Consider the following 21,153-nt stretch of genomic DNA (forward strand, 5'->3'; position numbering starts at 1 on the left):
ACTATCTCAAGTGAGCGGTTTCCAGCACATCAGTTATGCCGGCGCATTACTGACCTGCACCAGTGCACCAGCTGACCTGCACCAGTGCGGCTACCTGCTGCAACCTCACATGCCACACTTCAGTCAGCACAGGCGTAGCCCCGAGAAGTTGGGGTGGCGCCGCCTGGCGAGAGGCGTGGATGACGTCACGGCAAGGACTCTTCGACGCCCGCCGTGACGCGCCGGCATATCACGCGCTTGCTTCGTGCGCTGTTCCGCTGTTTACGTTCTGATTTTTGCCTGTCTCAAGCTTCAGATGAATGACGAAAACAGCATCGATAATGTTCCTAGGAAAACGACAAAAACTTTATATCCATTTTTTTCTTCACAGTCCCCAATGGTGTCCACGCGCCGTCGTGCACACTTTGAAAGGGGTGATCAGGTTTGTTGTTGTGTCGTGGTGCTAACTTCGGGGATGGGTCTGATTCCCGACCGCAGCAGCCGCATTCCGACGGGCGTGAAAAGCAACATTCCTCTGCTTAGATACAGGAGCACGTTAAAGAATTCGAGGCGGTCAAAATTAATCTGCAGCGTGTCTCACAATCATGTCGCGGTCTTGACAGGCAAGACACCTTATTCACATTATTAGGTTACGTTGTTCATGGGCGATTCCTTTAAAAAATATGATGGCTTCACCTCCACAAGTGTTATTTGCATCGGACGCATCCGCGATCGGCGGACGGCGTTCTTGCCGGTGTGCTAAACACCGCGCACGATTAGAAAGCGCATGCAGTATTGAGCTTCGCAAAATATCTCGAAAGCGCTTGCCCGAGAATACCGCCGCAGTTGTTGTGTTTGTTTGTTTTTTGTGTACTCGCTCACTCATCATGTAGTTTAGTTTCACGTTTTTCGCGCAATAATTTTGGGGCTTCATTTTACAACATAAAAAAGTTGAGGTTAATTGCGGAAACTCTTTATTGCTGTCAGATTCTCTCTTCATGCAGCATCGTAGCAACGGCGCTGTTACACTTGTATATAAGTACTAGTTTAGGTAGCCTGCTTGTAAATTAATTTTCTTTGCATTTGATATACCCCTGAGCATCATCAACCTTTATGTGGACATGACGTGCGAGACCATTAATTGACCCATCAAGGCGAATGATGTTTAATTAATACGTGGGCCACGTCACTGAGTGTGCCATCGAGACAGTTCAAAACGCTCATATCGACTTTCAGGCGTTTGTTTAGCAGGCGATTGCTATCAACAGTGCTTCCACGTGAATTTAACATTAAAGCTTGTGACTCAGCGGTTGATCGGACCAGCAGTTCAGCAAATCAGGGTATACGGCAACATAATCCCAGACATGTACTCAGAAGAAATCTTTACATAATCCAAGTATACCAACACCTCAGAATTTCCGAGACCATTGTGTGCGTGGCAGTATTATTTTGTGTAATATCCCGGATGTATTAAGTGATTCTTTACGATAGACAGATTCATCTAAAGTCTCCTGTAGCAGAAAGCGAAATTCTGTCAAATCACCTATATAATCTGCAAAGGCAGACATAACTTGTACGATAAACCGCAATGTAGTTAGTGAATTGAAAACGTCCTAATTTAATTTGTAATCTTCGGGACGCGTGTTCTAACCGTGGAGTCTACGCCAAGTTGTAATGAAGTTAGAACCATTAGCGTAAATTATTTAGCACCGATGTCTTGGAGTACGCGGTGAAAACAACGTCTTGCTCTCGTGCATCACCATTTTCACGGTGAATCTTCCGTTCGGACGGGAATTCGCCCATTATAAGCTATATTATCCAAACTTTCTACAGCTTTCGCTAGTAGTGCAAACTTCCACCTTCTACCTTGGGAGATTTGCGTCGCAAGAATGAGCAGTAATCACGACCGTGTCGCGAAAGAGCGGATACGCGGCGGGCGCAGAAAAAGGCGATCCTCGGCCGCGGAGCAAGCGAGTCCTTGCCGTGACGTCACATCGCCGCGACTGCCGCGCCGCCAGTGTTCGTTCTCGGGGCTAATACAAGGAGGTTTAAAAAAAAATTCTGGAGTGGAAGCTCTCGCAACGCCTTGCCAGAACAAGTGAAGCCAGCTTTTGCCCACCAAAGAACTCGGAAACATGCTCTTTTCTGGTGGTGCCTACTAAGAGGTTAAATGGCTTTGATCTGTTAGTATAAATACTACGTTAATTATAAAATAAAAGATAGTTGTTGCCGACAAAAGTAACCCGTCGAGTGGAGTATTGGCGACTGATCTCCAATAAAATTTGCCATGACTTTGAGGCTTACTGATGAAAACTAGTAACACAAAGACACGCTTGGAGCAGTATCTGACCCGTAAAAGTTGCTATATTAAACTCGTCTGGCGTGCGTGGAAAACGCTCGCTTTCCTTCGCCAAACGCCGATGATTTATCGTGCCCCTACTAAGATGGCGGCCGCAGCCGCCATCTTGTGGTGGGCACGGCTTCACTCTTGCGCAATAATCGCCGCTCCAGCAATTTTTTTTAACCTCCTTGGTCTCTCAGTACGCTCACGCCCGTGGTCCCGTTCAAGAATATGTCACGCATTAATCCTGCTCGCTTTTGTTTTCACGTCTTCCAATGGCTACGTTAGATTAAAAGCAGGAAGTCGCAGAGTACGCGCATCAATAACTGATAGTTTTGTGACTCGTAAGACAAGAGTACAAATGCATACTACTAGATCTGCTGTTTCATCAGCTAGAGCAATTAATGCGGTTTTCTTTTAATATACATGTAAGCGCCAGCGACGAAGCTCGCGTTGTCATTAGCACTTTATTTTACCCAGATATTTTCATTGCGGTAGCACTCGTTAGGGACAGCTTATCGCTCTCCCATCGTAGAATAAATAGTACTCGATATGGTCAGTCAATATTCTTATCTCAGACTGTCGCCTGATTGGGCTACATTCGGCGACAGATTCTGGGGGGAGATAAGCCGAAGATCGCCATGGTCAGAGTTTCTGTGTGTATTATGCCGAGCCAAGAAGCCCCCACACGTTTTTATGCGGTTTCGTCATATTGCCATGTGTCAACAGCTGTCAACAATTTATCTGATCTTTCCTATTTTCCTTTTAAAGGCGTTTAAACAATATGCACTGTCGGTGACAAACTTTTCGGAGCACAAGTTCCTCGCGAATTGTGGTGGGTTTGTTTTGTTTTAGGGGCGAAGCACCTTAGGGCCGAGGTTTGTCCGTGCACCCGCGTCCGGCCGTTACGGTACACGAAACTAAAACCGAAACCAACAGCGCTCGCGCCAAAGAGAAGTCTTCTTCCTCTTGTTCTTCGAGCGCCTTGATGATAAGTGGGCGCGCACTCCGGCCAAGGAGAAGTCCTCTTCCTCTTGTTCTGCGAGCGCCTTGATTATAATAAGTGAGCGCGCGCCAAGAAGTCTTCTTTATCTTTTTGGCCCAGGCTTGGCCATCCATCCGCGTCCTGCCGTCACGGTACACGAAACCGAAACCGACAGCACCGTGTACAGTCGAAACCGAAAACATCTGTGATAAAAGGGTTAACAAAAGGTGAACAAGCACAAATATAAAATGACAGAACGCTGTAAAAACAAGACGTCTAAAGGGTAACAAAAGGTTAACAAGCACAAAAATAAAATGACAAAACACCGTAAAAACACCAATATTAAGCGCGCATCAATCAAGCATGTGACAGCACAATGAACGCTGCAGTGAAAAATACACGAGAGTCACGGCTGATTTACGGTAACACCGAACGATCCCCACGTGCTTTGCCCACTCATCATCATTCACTTCGTGGAGATGCGGTGATATTTTTTTCTTCTATTAGGACCTGGCGTTTCTATGGAAACGAATGATTGTGCGGGGCGAGCAAGAGCTACTATATACGCTCGTAAGGCGCTGTTACGATAGTAGGTTCGGGGGAGCAGGCTTAATGAGTTATGTCAGAGACGCTTGTTGGGGCAGCAAGGAAGAGGCAACTGGCATGGCACACAAACATGTATTCAAACACAAAAATACACAAACGACACAAATATAAAGCACAGCAAGACAATGAACACGCGAAGCGTCTTTAGAAAAGGGTTCAAAGAAACGCCGCGCTCACGCTAAGGGCCTTCACTTGGCGGTCGTGGCTGCGTTGCGGGTCTTGGACGAGAAGGGCTAGGCGGGATGTCACAGGCTCTGCATCCGCGGGGCGCCGGAGCAGAAGACGTGTCGTTCTCGAGGTCCCTCGGGCGTTGACGCTCGACCAGGCCCCTCCGACAGATTTTGGACTCCCGAACGTTGGCGTCCGACCAGGCGAACGCGTCTTCTCCGCTCCAGCTTCCGGCTCTGTCTGATCGGCCGACGAGGCCTGTTCTTTCTCTTCTTTTTCTCGCGCCACTAAGGCACGTGCAGGGATGCGTCTTTAAATATGGGCGTACCACTCTTTGCCCCAGTGCACGCGCTTGCACGTTTTCGACGCCGCTTCGTCGTCTTCTCAGCGGCTTCAGGGCACCTCATCACAGGCGCATTCACACCTGCGACTTGCGGCCATTTGACCGTTTGCGACCAGTTGCTTTGCGACTAACTTGGTTGCACGACCAGGGCTAGTTGCAGGTGTGAACGAGCCTTGAAACAAGGAATTTGTAGAGGCGCGTCTACGCTTCGCGAGAATCCAGCCGTCTCGAACGTCCCCAGTCTCTCTTGCCTAGGTATGTATGCGCGTTCATGTATGCGCGCATACAGGCCTATGTGCGCCTATGTATGCGTATGTATGCATACAGGCGTGTGTATGCGCGTTCATGTGCAAGAAACGTACGAGTCTGTGTTGAAACTTCTGCATTCTCTTACATCATCGGCGATCTTCTTAGTCCTCTCTTAGAATGCCTGTTCGATTGTTTGTTTGTTAGTTTGTTTGTTTGTTTGTTTGTTTGTTTGTTTGTTTGTTTGTTTGTTTTTGTTGTTTTTTTTTCGTTTCTGAAAGAAAAGAATGCCGCTTGGAGTGTCCTTATTCAAAGATGTGGCGGACGGAACGACACACCTTGATTTCCGGCAGTCTTTCACCGCGAGGTTGGCTGTTACCCGTCGCGGCAGCTTATCAGCAGCAGTGTCGCACCACTACTCAAAACTAGAGGACGCGCGTTCAATTCCCGGTCGCAGAGACCGCATTTTCATGAGGGCGAAATGCAAGAAACATCCCTGTGCTTACGCTTGGGTACGCTGTAAGGAACCCAACGTGGCTAAAATCAAACCGGGAGTCCATTCACTACGGCGTGCCTCATTATCATATCGGCGTTTTGCCGCGCAAGACCACAAAATTTAAACAGCAGGGTCCGTATACACGAAAACTTCTTACGCTAAGAAAATTTCGTAAGGGAATATTTCACCCAATCACGATGCGGGACATATCATCAGCGAAGCCTGCTGACCAATGTGAAAATGCACTTACGAAAGAGAAGTTTTATGTATTCGGCCCTAGAGGCTGTAGATGGGGTTATAGTCGGTGACAACTTCAGAATAACTACATGCTCCACCCACGGCCATCACTGTACCACCCAGAGAGAATTTGAGTAGACGTTCCATCCAATCACATTTGCTTATTTCCGTGGCGTTTGACGTGAAACACACTGACGTGACGTGAAGCACACTTTTCGCGTGTTTCAGGTAGTTGTTCTCATACAGACATTATGGTCGTGTCGCTGGTTGTAAGTTGAAAACTTGAACGTTCTGGCAAATTTGATCAGAGATTCTGACATCACTTCTTAGCCAAAGGTCATATTTTAGGTAGGAACGACGGGCTTTTAGTTTTCCATATGCGTGGCGTTTACATAAGCGACGAAAATTACAGCAGCGACGACACGCACATCTTCCGTGGCAACAGCGGAGGCCGCTGCAGTCGCCATGGCCATCACAGATGCGGACACGCGAAGTACAAACTCCACCATCCTCACGGATTCACAAACAGCATGTCGACTTTACATGCATGGCACACTACCACGAACTATTCTCAGAATATTAGGTTCGCACATCGCATCTGACCACGGCATCATTTGGTACCCGGCATATACGGGTGTTCCCGGGAATGAACGGGCCGATCGACTCGCTCGCGCAAGTACACAGCGAGCGACGGACGCACCTGTGGAGGAAACCATAGCCCCTGACGACGACGAGCGACCAAGCGGTCGAGCCGACATCCTCTAAGCTCAACGTCTGGAGCGACGCACTATGGCGCCACATCACCCGAAACTGAACAGAGCGCAATCTATACTCGGGGACAACTTTCTGCGGCAGTGAAGGGAAAGCTACGGGGGCGGAGCGTCTGCACATGTACTGCTACGCGAAGTAGTCCGGTTTGGCGCGCGTCTCGTAACGCCGTGGAAAGTGATGGCTAGCGTTGCATCCATCAAGGTACGGGTAAAAGGCGCGACTTTTTCACGCACGCAGAAACGCAAAATGACAACGTATAAAGTAAAAGAAATACACATACCTCGCTTGTGTGCGCTGCGTTCCGTCTCAAAAAGCTACATGTAGAAAATGAAGGGGTATTTTATATATCTAACGCAGAAAATACGGACGCAATTGTGGGACTACATTTATTAGCGGTAGGATACGTGCATTGTGGTTCTGTAGCTTTCGCTTCATTGCCACAGAACGTTGTCCCCGAGTATAGAGACTGGCACCGGCTGCAGACGAGCACGTACCTCAATCTACACACACTTTCTAAGCTTTTCATTAAAACATTTCTCTCTCTCTCCCTCCGAATATCGCGATGAGCGCCCCTGGTGCGGAGGGATACCAACACTGACGCACTTTGCATACAGGTGTCCCTCGCGTACTGTTGCGGCAAACACCGCGCTCATAAAAACACACATTACCACACTGGTCATGGGAGGCGCGACTCTCGGACCATGCCTTGGGAAGCCAACTGGCAACACTGGACTAAGCCCGGCGAAGGGCCCCACTCACTTTAATTGCTAATGGGCATAGGCGTGAGCAGGGTTCCACATCAGGGAGGGGGGGGGGGGGGGCGAAGGTTCATCGCAGCGCCCCCCCCCCTCCCTGCTAAGTCAATGTATGGGGCAGACTTGACGTCCCCCCCCTCTTAGGTGACTAGGGGGTGCCCCCCCCCCTGCCCTCCTCCATGCGCGCGCCTATGCTAATAGGAATTGCTAATAAACATTTACTTTCTCTCCCTCTTGCCTAGCTGGTTGACAAGCTCGCCGCGATTCTGAGGCCGGAGCCTGTATTTAATAAGGCGAAAGCCTTACATGCCTCATCAAACGAAAAAATGGACCATCGGCGGCGTCAACACTAGCGATGCAAGAAATCGTCATGTGATGACGCAATCATGGCGTCACATACAGCCAAAATTTGTGCTGTCATCGCGACTTCGCGTGATGACGTCATCACATGACATCGTCGCTTTGTCAAAAGCGGGCCGATCACGGAGGCAGTGCAAAACCAGGCGAGGTGAAGAAAGCTTGCAATGCCTCGGATCCTGGAGGCAGTACAAAACCACTTTCGTTGCAGAAAGCTTTCGGAGGGGGGCAGGGGAGGATGAATAAATCGACTGTGAAGAAGAAGAAGATGGCTTTCGCCTTCGAGTCGTCTTACGCGAATGTATGAGGGACCCTGTGAGAGTTTTTAGGGGCGAAGCTCCTTAAGGCGGCACCCGTTCGTCCCTCGTAGTCGTAGTAGTAGTCGTAGTGCGTAACCATTCTTACGCTTGGACCTCCAAGGTGGTGCCGGTGGGAGATTTTTCCTGTGCGTTGTTGAACAATAAAAAATTCGCAGCGTGCGCGTTAACTAAAAGCCGAATTCTTCTGTCTCTCATTCCCCATTAGCAGCCATTGGCATGTTCCAGTAGGAAACGTTAGTAGAAGTAGAAGTGTAAGTGTTAGCTAAAAGCCGACTTCTTCTGTCTCTCATTCCCATTAGCAGCCATTGTTTACCTCCAAGGTAGTGCCTGGTGAGATTTCTCCTTTGCGTCATTAAACAATAAAAATTTTGTTCAAAACGCCGTTGATTGATGAAATAAACCAACGAAAGACGCCAGATATTTTGTAAAAGCAAAACGAAAGAACGCCAGATGTTTCTAAAGCAAAATGAAAAGACGCCAGCTGCTTAACGAAAGACGCCAGATGTTTTCTAAAGCAATGGTTTTCTAAACAATGAAAATTCACAGCGTACATGTAAAATTAAAGTGAGCTGCAAGTCGTCATAACTCATCGAACCTTTAGTATAAACGCGCCCGATCTCACGTCGGTGATGATGTACTGGGCAGAATTCACGGAAGATTCACGGTTTACCGATGAACCTCCGCAGCTTCGCCCACTCATCATCATTCACTCCGTGGATATGCTGTGATTTTTTTAGGTTTTAACAGACTATGCATTCGTTTAAAAACGTTCTTTACAGACAACTAATAGACCTTCATGCAAATGCTTGAAAATAAGAATAGACTGTTGGGCGAGTTGGTAATTCGTTATGAGGGAAACTGCGCAAAAAAATGTCGACAAAGGGAGAACAACTTAAAAATTAGGCTGTGATCTTGCAATGTCAGACATGTGTGCTTTTTCTTACGTTCCCTGCAACCGTTTTCATCATGTTTGCCTATTCATTTGCACTTGATGTTCTGCCTCCACAAGTGCCTGCTGCCGGGAAATGATACGAGAGCAGCAACCTACTTGTCAATGAACCGGCACACTTCAAACCTTTATCGCGCTGAGACGGCAGAATCTGATATAAGACGCTGACGTAGAGCCGCCGAGACGGCAATAAGACGTCGGAGTCCGGGCAACTCTTCTGGCGCACTTTCAAGACTGCCTGAGGTGTCCAAGGGCTTGCGTACGTGCCAGTCTGCAGGACATGTTCGCGATACCTAGGTCAATACTGTGAGCGCGTAATTTTAGCCCTCACGTAGACACGAAGCTCTGAAGCAGGGCCACTATGTTGTCGTTCGATACCATCAATATCATTTGCATCGTAGCCACGGCGTGTCTCGTAGCAGCCGTCCAGCTGACGCATGTAAGTGATTCTTTGCCCACACCTTAGAGCACTATTCAAGCCTCGCTTGCTGTCCACAGTGCGGCAAATCTCACGTTTATGGGCTAAAAAGCCATCTGTATCCCGAAATCGCAGCAAAATACAGTACGCTATCAAACAGGAGAGAGATACACAAAAACGAAAATAACCCTGGAATCTGTAGTAAGCAGAAAAATACTAATGCCTAATACACAGGAAGTTATAATAAGCTATCAAATAGGGCGTTTTGTTAACAGATCTACAAATATCTCAATGGAATTTTTCGCGCAGCTTCTTTGCTTCAAAAGTTGGTTAATTAATCTTGTCTAATTAAGCACAACGCAAAAAAACAGTGTGACTCAATCTATGCAATAGTCAGCAACACGCATTTGGTCACGTCGTCATAGAGTGCGTCGGCATATCTTTAATCTCTGGATAGTGTTAGCTCGGGCACCCTGTATGGACGCAACACTGCCTAGCTATCAGACGCTAACAAAGCAAAGCAAACAGTTTAATCGTATACTTATCACAATAGAAGTTACCAGGTGACAGCACCCAACGCATGTCGGATCTCTACGCTGGCGCATCCCTCTACGCTGGCACATCCTGTCTATGCATGCCATCTATTCATTATTATAGCAGGGCTGCGCTAGACAACGAATATACAAGGAACGAGCAGAAGACAGGATATGAGCTGTCCGTAATTATACTGTCGCCGATATTATAATCAGAGAAAAAGACACCTTGTAGCTACACTTCAGAAGATAGGATTAGCTAGAAATGTGACAATAATTTTGTCATTTGGCGGCACTACGTTAGGTTGTAGCCACAGGGATGTCTGCTCTGCTGTGTTCGATTGCATAAATGGAGCAAAAAAGATTACCGTGTCAGTCTATTTTTAACAGCGAAACTGTTCTAGCTCGGCGTAAAGTGTGTGACCGTGCCCCATTACTATCATCATCCGGATGGGTATGAGCCACAGGATTTGGGCAGATCCCACTACTCACTGCTACGGCGTGTGCCTATAATAACCCTGAGAACGAGTAAAGAAAGAAAGAAAGAAAGAAAGAGACGGAAATAAAGATATAGAGAAAGAGAAAAAGGAACGTTCTTGCCGAAAAAAATTCTTCACGAGGCGGGATTCGAATCCGCGTACCCTCGATGCGAAGACGAGCGTCCTAAGCAGTCGGCTATCCAGGCACGATAGCAGAGCATAGCATAGCCTTGCATAGTATAGTGTAGGAAGGGGGTGAGAAAGGGAAGTGAGTATGAGGAGGGGAGGTGTGACGCTGAGGAGGAGGGAAAGGAGGAGGGGAGAGAGTAACTAAGCGTAGCACACAAAGAATAAGAAAGAGAGAAATAAAGATAAAGAAATGCAGAAAGAAAAAGAGAGACATAGAGAACATCAACGAAATAGAGAGAAAAGGATAGAAAGAGGAAGTAAGCATCGCGTCGTCTTGCGACCAGATACCGCACCACCTGGCCAAGCCGCGCATGCGCAGTAGCTAAGCCACGCCCACCGACGGAGACATCGCGCGCAACCTCTGCTCTATAATGGATAGCCTGGCTGCGTATTCTCAAGGGGGAAGCCGCGCATCTCGGAGCTAGACGTGTAGGTCAACGGGGAGTACGAGCGGCGACGGACCCGTGCTTCGCTGTGCCAAGCTTTGCGCGACATAGTGCAAACTGCCAGCAATTTTTATTTATTCACGTGCTTGGTTACAGATCCGTCACTATCTCCGTCATAAATCCCATCTGCTAGTCTGAGCGCTTGCTCGTTAAGCATTTTCATTTATTCGATGTTTTATTTTTAGGCTAAATTTCCTGTTTCTCTTGGATTAATCGGTCTTTGTCTTAATGGCGCCCGGTTCCTGGCCATCCCCTCTGTGGGTGAGCGTCACCAGGAAGAGGTCATTATCATCGTCACCAAAAACCCAAACCAACTTGCTCGCCTCTCCGCTATTCTGCATCCTATCTACCTCTACACTTCGTTTCCTATTCTGTATCCACAGGCCGCATCTTGTCCGGAACCTTCGGCCATCGATGTGATCGACGTTGGCCGCGACTACGTCACGTTCGGATGGAATGCGACGCAGTGAGTGCCTGCTTGCACGTCTGTGCCAGCACGTGCAGAATTTTTCTTACTTGTAGTTAGGGTTGGAGTTTGTGTTTCCCTGTCTGCCTCTCCTCTGGTCACGTTTCGGCGATATCTACTTTGCTGATTCCGCCGCCATGCCCTGCGACCTTGATTGTTTGTGATGTTCCCAGTTCTTGACATGTTCCCAGTTGTTCCCAGCTCCTAGTTGTTCCCACATGTTCCCAGTTGTTGACAAACATTGAGTGCTTGCAATGAGTCCTAACACTGAGGGCTTACGTTGAGTGCCTTTGTTGTTAATTTGCCAAGTGACTGTTTTGAAGGGGAAGGAAACGTGCTCTTCAGCAGTTGGGTTTATATAACCTAGATGCCACGAGACGCGCGCCTTATGTTGCCCTTTCCTTAGCTGTGGGGAAGGTAAGGAAATGAAAGAGCCTGTTCTAATTTAATGTGGAGATATCCAGCCGGGTGGATGTTTGGGCACTAGCCTACATGAAGCCTTGGGTTTTAGGGACAGCAATGGAAAGGTTAACACCCTCGCGATAGAAATAAGAGACGGTTAAATGATTGGTGGCGGGAAAGTAGAGAAAAAGGGCAAAATAAATAGTGTGGAAAATAAGGTCATTCTGCCGCAAGGGACGGAGAGTTGGACTGTGAATTTATTGTATTTTTTTTTCTTCTATAGCGAGATCGATTTAACTGAAGTATACAAGGCATTAGGCTGACGACTTAAAACGAAAGTTTTTTTCGAGCGTGGTGGCGCGCAGGTCACTGACCCGCTATAAAGCATCCGCCTCATAGCAAACGTCTATCTATCCGTCATGCCAGCTGACACATGTACCTGCATATATGCCATCGCGGACTAATATCAAACACAATTGCTTGATGTCCTGGGATGTTGCGTTTTACTTCGCGGTTTTCCGGCTCTCCGACGTAGTCGGGCAGGTACAGCATATTTCGCGCCAGGAACTGGTGTACCTAGTGTATACAACCCTGTAACAACAGTAAATCAGAGCACCAACTTGCCCAAGAAAAAGTTATTTTGACAGTTAGAGTATGTCACCGTGTCTAGCCACGTCACTTTGAATATTTCACCTGAACTGTGTTTTCTTTTGTAGAGATCAATTATGGCATCTAAATCTGAGCTTGTTATCTTGTGAAGTAGTGATGCATTGTTGTGATCGTGTCCTTATGTCTAATTCTGTCCATATGATAGATCTTGGCGCACAAATATGACGCTGGTTACTCTTTGGCTCTTAGATAGGGGGCACGTACATAAAAAGTGCAGTACTCTTTATCCCGCACAGATCAAAATAACCCAACCCCACAACGTTCTTGCATTTATCTACAAAAGTAGTCCGTATGTATTATTGTATTTGTGTTTGCATTTTCATCTCTGTACACATCTATTTTTTGCCGGGTTTCACGACCTGAGGTTTGGGTTCATATACTAACTCATTGTATCATGTTATACAACTGGGGCGCACTGCGGTCCATCTTGTGACAACGTTTTTCTTTTGCTGATGGACGAAGAGCTGTCGGTAACATCGAAGGCGGCAACTTTTTTTTCTATTGCACAATGTTAAAAAAGACCATTCGGGAGATAATATTTGGGGCCACGGCCACGGGATTAGAGTGTCTACGCAAATGCACCTCTGCGTTTGAAAGCGAAACTTTGGTTAGTTTCTTTCCTCCTTCAGCATTTCGGGCCCCGCATGCTGTTTGCACACTTCGAGCTACTTCGAACCACTGCGTCAGGGTTTCTCTCTGTTAACCCGGCTAGACAATTTGAATCACTGGAAAGCATGTACAACTGGGCATGTACCACCACTTCATATATGTCCGAATATACCATTCGAACTACAGGAATTTTAACCTGTACAAACAGCACTGCTGTGTATTACAGTTGACCAATTCCCTTATAGTGAATCGAGAAAGCTTTGTTGCACAACAACAGGTCGCGTAGTAGCCCTTGCGACTGCACGAAGTTGCAGGTTCGCAGTCTGCGCTTTCGAAGTGCGTAGGTTTTAAATGATGGAACGATTTCTTTCACTTAGGGCACTGTATAGTGGCTGTATCGAATATAACCAGGCAACGCAACGTGATTCGGGCACGTTATAGACACTCAGACATCCGAGTCGAATGCGACTTATGTGAACGTGCTGGAGGATTACGCTGTACCCGGCCTAAACGTTCCTGGATTGTGCATGTGTGGAAGCGTTTCGTTCCAGAGACTCACGGTATATACTTCCTTACGACGTACCCAATTTGGAACTGGGTTCCCATGTGCGTCCCAAAACGCAGGCTACTTCCAAGCCCCCTGCACTGCGCGTGTGGCTTTCCGGGTGTCTACGCGAACGTCTGTTCCGCGGACGCCAATTCTTCGGACTGCAGCGAAGGTGTCACGGGCTTCACCACCACGCAGCTAAACATGAGGCCCGGCTACACCCACATGGTCTGCGTGCAGACGCAGTGCTCGCCGACCAATTTTTCATCGCCCGTTTGCAGGACGGTCCACACCTTGGCTTCAGGTAGTGTATGTGTGGTGTACTCTTCTGAGGTTACTACTTGAACTGGCGTTCTTTGTATAAGCAGTCTTATTTCAAGGTTGGGTCACACATATTATAACCTGCAAGCTGTTTGGCTATAATATGACTAAAAAGCGAGAGATTGATGGCAGCGCAACCATCGCTGTTCCACAAAAAGCCTTACAACAAAATTACTTTACCACTTGTCCAATTTGCAAAAAAAAATAAACAAAAAAAGTTGAATGAGCCCTGCAACACGTTTTCTAGTATTCGTCGAATGGCTTCATTACAAGAGCTTATTGCCTCACGAATCGACTGCCGCAAATCTTTTTAAAATCCATCAAGTACGAGCGGAGTTACAGGGATTTGTCGCAAGCTTCAAGCGCTTTCTCTCTCTCCTTTCGTACTAGCGAGCGTGCTGAAAGCTACGCAGGGAGAGGGATGCGTCCCTACGCCAGCGCGCGTCATGACCTTGATCACTGTGTTTTCTTTTTCTTTTTTTCTTCGAACGCGTAGCTTACTTTCAGCGTGATCGCGAGTGTGCGCACGGGCACGTGGCGGCATCCAGCGGCTATGGTAACTACGCAGCTCGCGATGCTCAAAGCAGCCAACGGCCGTGGACTTTGGGTATATGGCGCAGTAATTTGGGTGTGCGGCATCATTTGTAGAGAGAAGAGGGAGCGATTTCTAGCTGACTTTGAGAGTTAATTGTAAATTCCAGGCCGCGTGCCGCGCAATAACCTTCGGCTCGCGTGTTCTGGGGAGCCGAGACCACCGATTCGCAGCGTTTTCTGATCATGCTCAAAAAGTATTCCACTCTTAAAGACAGCTTAGCAAGCCTGAAAGAAGTGCGGAGCTGGGCGGTTTGCCTTGTTTCTCTTCATTTTTATTGCGATAGCAATTATATGGACAGTCTCGACTGGTTTTTGCCGTCGCCGTCGCCGTCATGTCCCTCCCGTATGAAGTCCAAATTGAAAAGATCCCCCCGCCCATCATACGTTCTACCGCGGGTAAAAGCGCGCGAGCGGGGATGACGAACGTGGCCGAAGCAAAGATCAAACGAGCCGGCCCATTTCCGTCGCTCGGAGGGTGCATGCGATAACGTCACCCCGCTCGGGAGGCCTGCCGTCGAAGCAGACAGGAAACGCCCCGCCCGGACAACCATGAAAAAAGACGCGAGGTGAGGGGAGAGAGAGAGAATAAACTTTATTGTCGCGCGAGCAGCAACTTTGAACTTTGACTCTAAAGCCTGTTTCACATGCAGCGATTTTGCTCCAAGAGCGGAGCGGCTGCCGTCGCGGAAGCCCAAAAACAGGTTTTTTAGAGCGACCAGTGGACGCGCGATCGAGATCGCCGGAGTTGGAAAAATTCGCTAGCGGCAGAGCGGCTGCCCAAGGTCACCCAATGGGAAAGCAGTGACGTGGGGAGCACGTGATTGCAGGGGCGGAGTCGAGGAGCGGGCGCGTGCGCCAGGAGGAACTCGGTTTCCTAGCAGACGACATTCGCTGTAACGAGCTGGCAGTGTAGAAACGCCTTTCTTTTCGTTTTGTTGTTCTCTACTGCGCTTCCATCAAAGCAGACAAATCGTTTGCACGTGTCATTTTGTTCTTTTGTATCTTTATAGAATCGTGGCACCAACACAGGTCCGTACAGGGGGACCCTACGGCACTGCGCACTTGTTGGTCGCATGTCTCAGTTTTTTTTTTTTTTTTTGCTACTCTGACCCAGCACGTTCGAATAGTTTACTGGTTTCTTTTTCTTTTTTTCAATGGTCACGTACCCCGAAGACGACAAATGCGAGCCCCCCAGACGACGACATTGTGGGTTTGCAATGGTTGCCGGCCCAGACGGCGCACCAACGCCTTGCGGCATTCGAGAGCAAAAGCCACCGAAAGCACTCTGAAAGCTTAAAACCACAGAAACCAATTCTTTTTTTTTTTTTATTTTCCATGGCCAAGTGTAAGAGCGTGCAAGAAGACTTGCGTGGTAAAAAAAGAAAGCTGTAACAGAAATAAACGTGACCACTGAAGTTGTTTAATTGCACTCTGATACACTGCACATTTCCGTCATTCAAGGTTTAGGCGCGTGAAAATCGAGCACCGAAGTAGAAGGCTGGTGAAACTCGCAACCCAAGTGCACCAAAAGAAGCGAACTCGGAGAAAGGAAACCCGCGGGTAACGGGCGCTTTCCACAACCATCACTGCGCATCGCAGAGGCGCGCGCCGCGCAAAAGCGGTGCATGTGAAACGAAGCCGCGTGCGAGCGTCCTGTCGCCGCTCAATCGCCGCGGGCCCCGCCGCTCAGTCGCTCGCATGTGAAACAGGCTTAAGGGCGCGGTTGCGATCGCTGGCGCGCGTGCTATCTCGACAGCTATCACAGCAGGCAGCTCGTATACCCTTCTACGGGCTGCGCTCTCGACGCGAAGTGATTATGCGGCCGTATTCTCTTACACCAGCGTTTTGTAATTACGCGAGATCGGATACAAAAGAGTTAGCTGCCAGCCTCACTTCGTATAAAACTACAATTTGTTGCTATCGCATTCATTGCTTCGCCCTTGCGGTGAAACTGACTTTTTCTCTTTCTTTGATCATCTCTTTTCTCTTTTTCTGTTTCTCTCAGTCTTTTATGCCTCTTTTTTGTCTCTCGTAATTTATCCTTCTGTCGTTCTCTCTCTCTCTCTCTATTGCTCTCTTTCTTTCTCTCTCTCTCTCTCTCTCTCTCTGTACTGGTTCTCTCGCCCATCAGAGTTATTGCATCCCACGCCGAACAATTCGGCGTACGTGTTCTGGGAGCGAAGCAAAAGATGAAGAAGAGGACGAAAAGAGCGCGTGCCGGTTCATGATGATGACAGTTTCCTGTTCGCTCTGCACGGACTAACGGTCGGCTTAAGCAGCTCCGCTGCTTAAAGAAAACGTTGCATTTGGTAAGACTGCATGACGTAAAAATGAAAAAAAGGCAAGAATCATGCATAACATCTCTGAAATTAGGAGCAAGCAAATTCTTCACCACTTAATTCATTATAATCTACCACCTCATTTGTCACAGAATACATTGCACGTTGACCAATATGTACTTTGTCGCTTCAATGAATTGCGTCGTCAATTTCTTCATTAAACATTCGTCGTTTCATTCAGTCATTGGTTTATCGGTTGATTTTTCTTCATTCGTTCGCACTTTTTCAGAACCTTCGGAGAGTTTCGTCAAGCTAGCTGTTTCAGTGGTCAGCCCCACAAAACTGCAAGTCTTCTGGAATGCCATTCACGAGCCTGATGACGGCGACGTCGTAAAACACTACGAGGTGTCTTGGTGGAAGCGCGGCCCCCGCCAGGCCAGCGCGCCTGCCACGGGCAAATCTACCACACTCACCAACGAAACCTCCATCACCGTCGACAAACTGGAGCCTCACGCCACCTACGCCGTCCAGGTGGTCGCGGTCTGCCAAAACGGCAACGCCACGACGCGACGCCCGTCTAAGATCGCTACAACTACGACATATCCAGAAGGCCTGGTAGGCGTGTCCGACGTCACCCTGTCGACCACCAATCGGAGGCCTTCTCTGTGCGACGTGTCCGTCAGGTGGACTGCCACGGCCCCAGACCCGGAGGCACTGGAGCAACACGAATACCGCGTCACCCTATGCGTGGGTTCTCAGGACGTCGCCTCCGAAAACTGCCGCAACATGACGGTCCAGGGTGGTCGCACCAGAGTTACTTTTCCAGGAGTGCAAAATTTCGCCGCTCTCTTCGCCACTGTGAGACCGGTGTTTAACAATCCGGATAACGTATTCGAAGGCGAAGCCAGCGTGACGCTAGGTACGAGTTGGACGCCTGAGATACCGAGAGTCGAAGATCTCGTCGTCAGGGACGTGACCGGCAAATCGGCCCGCGTTTCGTGGTCGAAGCTGGCACAGCTCGACGGCGTCGTCGGCGCGTACTACCGCGTTGCGGTCAGCGCGAAGAAAAATCGAAGGCCTGCAGAGGACTCCGGTAGGAACGCCGAGGAAGAACAAGAACTGGACGCCGGCGAGGGTGTTCTGGAACAAGACGTCGTGCGAGAAGTCCCTGAGAGTGAAGCCGGCTTGGACCTGACAGACTTGAAGCCGTGGACGACTTACGCAATCACAGTCACGCCTGGAGTCACGGCGACCGGAGTCGCCGTAGCGGGCGAGAGCGCAAACGAAGCCTTCGAAACGCCAGCGGAACGTAAGTTGGTGCTCATAACTTTTCGCGGCCTCTTCTCTCGGAGGGGCCAACAGTAACACGCGCAAGTACTCTAAAATTGCTCAAACGTTCGAATGCGAGCCATCGCAAGGTATCTTTTCGAGTACTTTTGATACCTCAAAGGTAGTTTCGAGTATTTAACAGTATTCCTTGCGATACCAATCTGACCGAGAATCCGAAACTTTGTATTAAATAACTACTGCTTAGTCGAAGTAGCATGACATTACCGCTGCTTACGGCATGACATTACCTTTTGGCACTACATTATTTTTTTCTATATGTATGTGCTCCTGAATCGCAGCACTTGTCTACTCCATTTGGCGGCTGTGTTCACTGCTGCCGCTTTCATCTAAAACATTGTTGTACAATATTGTTTCCAACTTTTGAGTGCTTCTTGCCACTCCATACACGACTGGTTCCTGACGTCGCGTAATTATTGCCAGTTGGATTCCTCTCTAGCATCTGTTTATGGGTCCCGAATGTGTGCGGGTTTTCTAGGCACATAAAGAAGTCAAAATTTTAAAATTCAGGAGCATTTGCTCTATCGGGAAATTAAGGACAAGCGATGCGTGTACGTGCCTGACGTAAGGCTTCCATTTATTTATTTATTTATTTATTTATTTATTTATTTATTTATTTATTTATTTATTTATTTATTTATTTCATTTCTCATTGCGTAATGCTCCTTCAGTGCCGGGAATGGGAGCGTCATCCAAATGCTTATCATCACAACACTTCATTTGCTACAGGCAACGACAGTCTGGGGTTCATCCCAAGGCAACAGTTAAATGCGGCAAAGTGAAATGAGAAGTCACCTCCACAAAAGACCAGCCTCCCGTATCAGAAACGGTTGATCGCCGACAAGCAGCACAATCGAGAGAGCATCAGTTTATCGAAAAACGGCGCATACAAATAAGCGTGTGACCGGCGCTCCTTCGAATACGATTTCTTTGCATTCGCTAGTGCCGGGTTTTCTTGCGGTCACACCTACAACGCCAACACATTTATGAGGCAATACAAGCTTCTATTGAAAGAAAAAAAAGTTTTTTTAGGGGCGAAGCACCTTAGGGTCGAGGCTTGTCCGTTTTGCGTTGTTGTTCGTGCTCATGGCACAGCAGCGTGTAAAATCAAATCAGGTTTAACAATAGACTAATATCAATCATAATTGCGACGAAACAATATAAAACACCTACAAGCACAAACCATTTATACTAGTCGGCGACTTCATTGTACACATTATGGACCTTAAGACCTAGCTTTGTCTTCGACTCTTTATGTCACCTTAGGACCTAGCTTTGTCTTCGACTGTTTATGTCACTTTGTCACTCAATTTACATTACATATATGTGTGTATGTGAAACAAAAAAAGGTTTACAACAGACGAACATGAATCATAATTGTGAGAGAACAATATAAAACACCTACAAGCACAAACCCTTTATACTAGTCGGCGACTTCAACGCAGACATTATGGACGTTAGGACCTAGCTTTGTCGGCGACTCTTTATGTTACTTTATGTCTCTTTATGTCACTTTATGTCACTCAATTTACATTATATGGGGCAACGCTCGGGTAACGTACGGTTACTCACCCACACGATACCCAGAGCTTCGCCCACTCGTCATGATTCACTTCGTGGAGATGCGTGGATTTTTTTTTAATCTTCATTTCAGCCCCGAGCAAACCCCAGAGCGTGTCCATTGTGGAACGCGAAGGCAATCGCTACTTGACCTGGCTTCCTCCAGAATCGTGGAACGGGCCCCGGGCCGGCTACGAAGTGAGTGTGGCCTGCGTCCAGGACAACGTCAGGACCAGCGGACCCAGCGCGGTGCTTAGCGCCGACACGACGGAGTTCGTGGCTCCCAGCCTCAGTCCCACGAAGTCTTGCACTTTGGGCGTCCACGCCTTCAACGTCTACCGCGGGGAGTCCCTGGACGGAGACGTTGTCCGGGTCCGCCTCACACTTCCCAGGAGTGAGGACGCCGCGGTAGCCGAGCCGTCTTCGAATGAAGCGTGACGCGGCGCGGTGGTGTCGGCTGCCCAATGGGAAAATGCACTTACGGGAGAGAAGTTTTGTTTGTAGCGCCCTCGTTTGGGCGCAGCGCAAACGGGAGAGTGCGCAACCGCAAGAGAGGAAAATAAAAAACGCCAGGCCTGCGCTGAAACCGCAGCACAGTCACAGCGAAAGCTGGAAGAGCGGCGTTTCTAGAGCCCGTTCTAAGCTCTCTTGGGGCTACAATACAAGTACACTAGAAAGGTACCCACTACGCCATAAATAACAATTTTTGTGAAGTTGGGAAGCACCTACTAAGACATTATTCGTCATTCTGCGGAGAAGCGACGCACCAGCTACACGTCTGTAAGGCATTATGTGCACTTTGTTGACGCGACGACTGATGACGATGAAGAATTATGGCTCAGCCCTTTGTAATGGGTTGGAAGCTTTAAACGGCCCACCAGTTATGTAATTTGCATTGGGTGACGCCCGGTCGCTATTTCCCTCTCCCATCATGCTGTATAACATACGTTGACGTGGGAGAGAGACGGGGGGGGGGGGGTGAAGAACTTTACTGAGACCCCGAGGAAATTGATCATGCGCTTATGGGCTTCCTTGGCAACCAATACAAGTGCACTTGCGAGGAACCCACTACGCTATAAATCACTGTAATTTTTGAGAGTAGGGCAGCAGGCACTGTGCCATTTTTTTCGTCATTCTACGGAGAGCGTTGGTACCTGATAAACGCATGTAAGGCATTATGCGAACTTTGTTGATGCTGTGCCTGATGACGATGAAGAATTATGGCAGAGTCCTTTGTAATGGGTTGGAAGCATTCAACAACCTATTCGTTGCGCGATTCGCATTGTGTGACGCCTTGTAACAGAATTCTCGTTGTGCGACGCTTGGCACTTATTTTACTCTTCTACCACGCTATATTGCATATGCTAATGTGGTTCCTTCCCGACATGAAGCCTGTATAGAACCTTTTTACAAAGCATTTTCAAGCACCGGCACGGCTCAGAGGTTGAATACTGGGCTCCCACGCAGAGGGCCCAGGTTCGAACCTCGTTCCATCCTGGAATTTTTTTGTTATTTCGTTTTGTTTCTCTTATTTCGAGCGATACTGGTTACGGACACCGGCGGCGGCGGCGGCGGCGGCGGACAACTACGGCGCCAAAAACGGCCGGTGAAATGATCTCATAACAGCTTTCGCTGTAAAACGGCGCTCGGCTGTGGCACGTGAAGCCACGGCTCGCGTTTCCTGCTGGCGTCGATTCTGCTTCAGCCGTCTCTTTCCTTCGCTCCTGTGGCATAAGCGCAC

The 21,153-nt window shown here is 48.3% G+C and overlaps 1 protein-coding gene across 1 annotated transcript in view; it reads left to right on the forward strand.

Moving 5' to 3' along the window:
• The first annotated feature begins 8,772 nt into the window (after positions 1 to 8,772).
• LOC119401910 (uncharacterized) overlaps positions 8,773 to 21,153 on the forward strand; it is a 38,945-nt gene continuing 26,564 nt past the window's right edge. The window contains exons 1-4 of the mRNA XM_049418422.1: positions 8,773 to 8,992; positions 11,002 to 11,084; positions 13,389 to 13,615; positions 16,795 to 17,814. Coding sequence (XP_049274379.1) covers positions 8,915 to 8,992; positions 11,002 to 11,084; positions 13,389 to 13,615; positions 16,795 to 17,814 — 1,408 coding nt within the window. The 5' untranslated portion in view covers positions 8,773 to 8,914. The remainder of the gene's footprint in view (positions 8,993 to 11,001; positions 11,085 to 13,388; positions 13,616 to 16,794; positions 17,815 to 21,153) is intronic.

Source organism: Rhipicephalus sanguineus, chromosome 8, assembly GCF_013339695.2.
Source record: "Rhipicephalus sanguineus isolate Rsan-2018 chromosome 8, BIME_Rsan_1.4, whole genome shotgun sequence".
NCBI classification, from domain to species: Eukaryota; Metazoa; Arthropoda; class Arachnida; order Ixodida; family Ixodidae; genus Rhipicephalus; species Rhipicephalus sanguineus.